At 54.1% G+C, this 1,691-nt stretch overlaps 1 protein-coding gene across 1 annotated transcript in view; it reads left to right on the plus strand.

Annotated features, from left to right (window-relative positions):
* The window catches only part of ADRA2A (adrenoceptor alpha 2A), a 7,127-nt gene that overhangs the window by 3,862 nt on the left and 1,574 nt on the right, over positions 1-1,691 (plus strand). The window contains exon 2 of the mRNA XM_017735176.1: positions 6-1,691. This exon is cut by the window's right edge and continues 1,574 nt beyond it. Coding sequence (XP_017590665.1) covers positions 6-1,283 — 1,278 coding nt within the window. The 3' untranslated portion in view covers positions 1,284-1,691. The remainder of the gene's footprint in view (positions 1-5) is intronic.

A 1,691-nucleotide genomic window follows, 5' to 3' on the forward strand; every position in this document is an offset into this window, starting at 1 on the left:
TGGAGTCCCAGCGGCAGCTGGAGGAGGAGGAGGGCTACCCCACTCCGGGCACCAATGGGACGTTCAACGACAGCGGGGCCGGGCCGGGCTGGGGCACGCCGTACTCTCTGCACACAACCATCACTCTCATCAGCCTGGCCGGCTTGCTCATGCTCTTCACCGTCTTTGGCAACGTCCTGGTCATCATCGCTGTCTTCACCAGCCGGGCGCTCAAAGCCCCCCAGAACCTCTTCCTGGTCTCCTTAGCCTCAGCTGACATCCTGGTGGCCACGCTGGTCATCCCTTTCTCACTGGCAAATGAGGTGATGGGGTACTGGTACTTCGGTAAAGTCTGGTGTGAGATCTACTTGGCCTTGGATGTGCTCTTCTGCACCTCCTCTATCGTGCACCTCTGTGCCATCAGCCTGGACCGCTACTGGTCCATCACACAAGCCATCGAGTACAACCTCAAGCGTACCCCACGCCGCATCAAGTGCATCATCTTCATCGTCTGGGTCATCTCGGCTGTCATCTCCTTCCCACCACTCATCTCCATCGAGAAGAAGAGTGGGCAGCAGGCTGACCAGGGGGTGGCAGGGTGCAAGATCAATGATGAGAAGTGGTACATCATCTCTTCTAGCATCGGCTCCTTCTTTGCCCCCTGCCTCATCATGATCCTGGTCTACATGCGCATCTACCAGATAGCCAAGAGGAGGACAAGGGTCCCGCCGAACAAGCGGGCAGAGCGCCCCGAGAAGAAGCAGAATGGCTTGACTGACAAGGAGGACCTGCCAGCCACAGCACAGCTCAACGGGGAGAAGGCAGCAGGAGGCAGTGGTGGGCAGGAGGGAGAGGTCAATGGCATAGACATGGAGGAGACCTCTTCCTCCGAGCACCAGGAGAACAACCAGTGTAAGAAGTCAGAGAGACCATCGAGAGGAAAGACCAAGACTAAGCTGAGCCAAATTAAGCCTGGGGACAGTTTGCCCAGGAAGACAGAGGAGGAGAGGAACACCAAAGGGTCCCGGTGGAGAGGCAGGCAGAACCGGGAGAAGCGCTTCACCTTTGTGCTTGCAGTGGTGATTGGAGTCTTTGTCATCTGCTGGTTCCCCTTCTTCTTCACCTACACGCTGATGGCCGTCTGCGAGAGCTGCTCCGTGCCTGACACCCTCTTCAAGTTCTTCTTCTGGTTCGGTTACTGCAATAGCTCCTTGAACCCCGTCATCTATACCATTTTCAACCATGACTTCAGACGGGCCTTCAAAAGGATCCTCTGCAGGATAGAGAGGAAAAGGATTGTTTGAAGGACCCTTTGCTACCGGCAGGACTAATCAAGACTTTGTACGAGTGTAAAGTGTGTCTCTCTTGGGCTGTGCTTGCATGGGATGGTTTCCTTCAGCTCAAGAGCAGGAAGCCTTTAAAACCTGAGAAGAGCGTGTGGGAGCACTGGGCAGCAGCAGTGAGGAGCACCAGGCAAGTGGAGGTCTGAGCCGTGGCATTCAGCTTTCCAGGGGAGGATGGCCTTTGACTTGCTTGGTTTATTTTGTTAGGGTTTGTGCTTTTTCTTTCTTTTGCCAGAATCTCTCAGTGGATATTCTCATGACTGCTCAGTTTGACTCTTTAAAGACAAACATCATGCAGCGCTGTGAGATGAACAACAGAAAGGGAGTATGCCACACCAGAGATGTTGGCTTTTTTTCTTTGTTGTATTT

Source organism: Corvus brachyrhynchos, unplaced genomic scaffold (genome assembly GCF_000691975.1).
Source record: "Corvus brachyrhynchos isolate BGI_N302 unplaced genomic scaffold, ASM69197v1 scaffold705, whole genome shotgun sequence".
NCBI lineage: Eukaryota > Metazoa > Chordata > Aves > Passeriformes > Corvidae > Corvus > Corvus brachyrhynchos.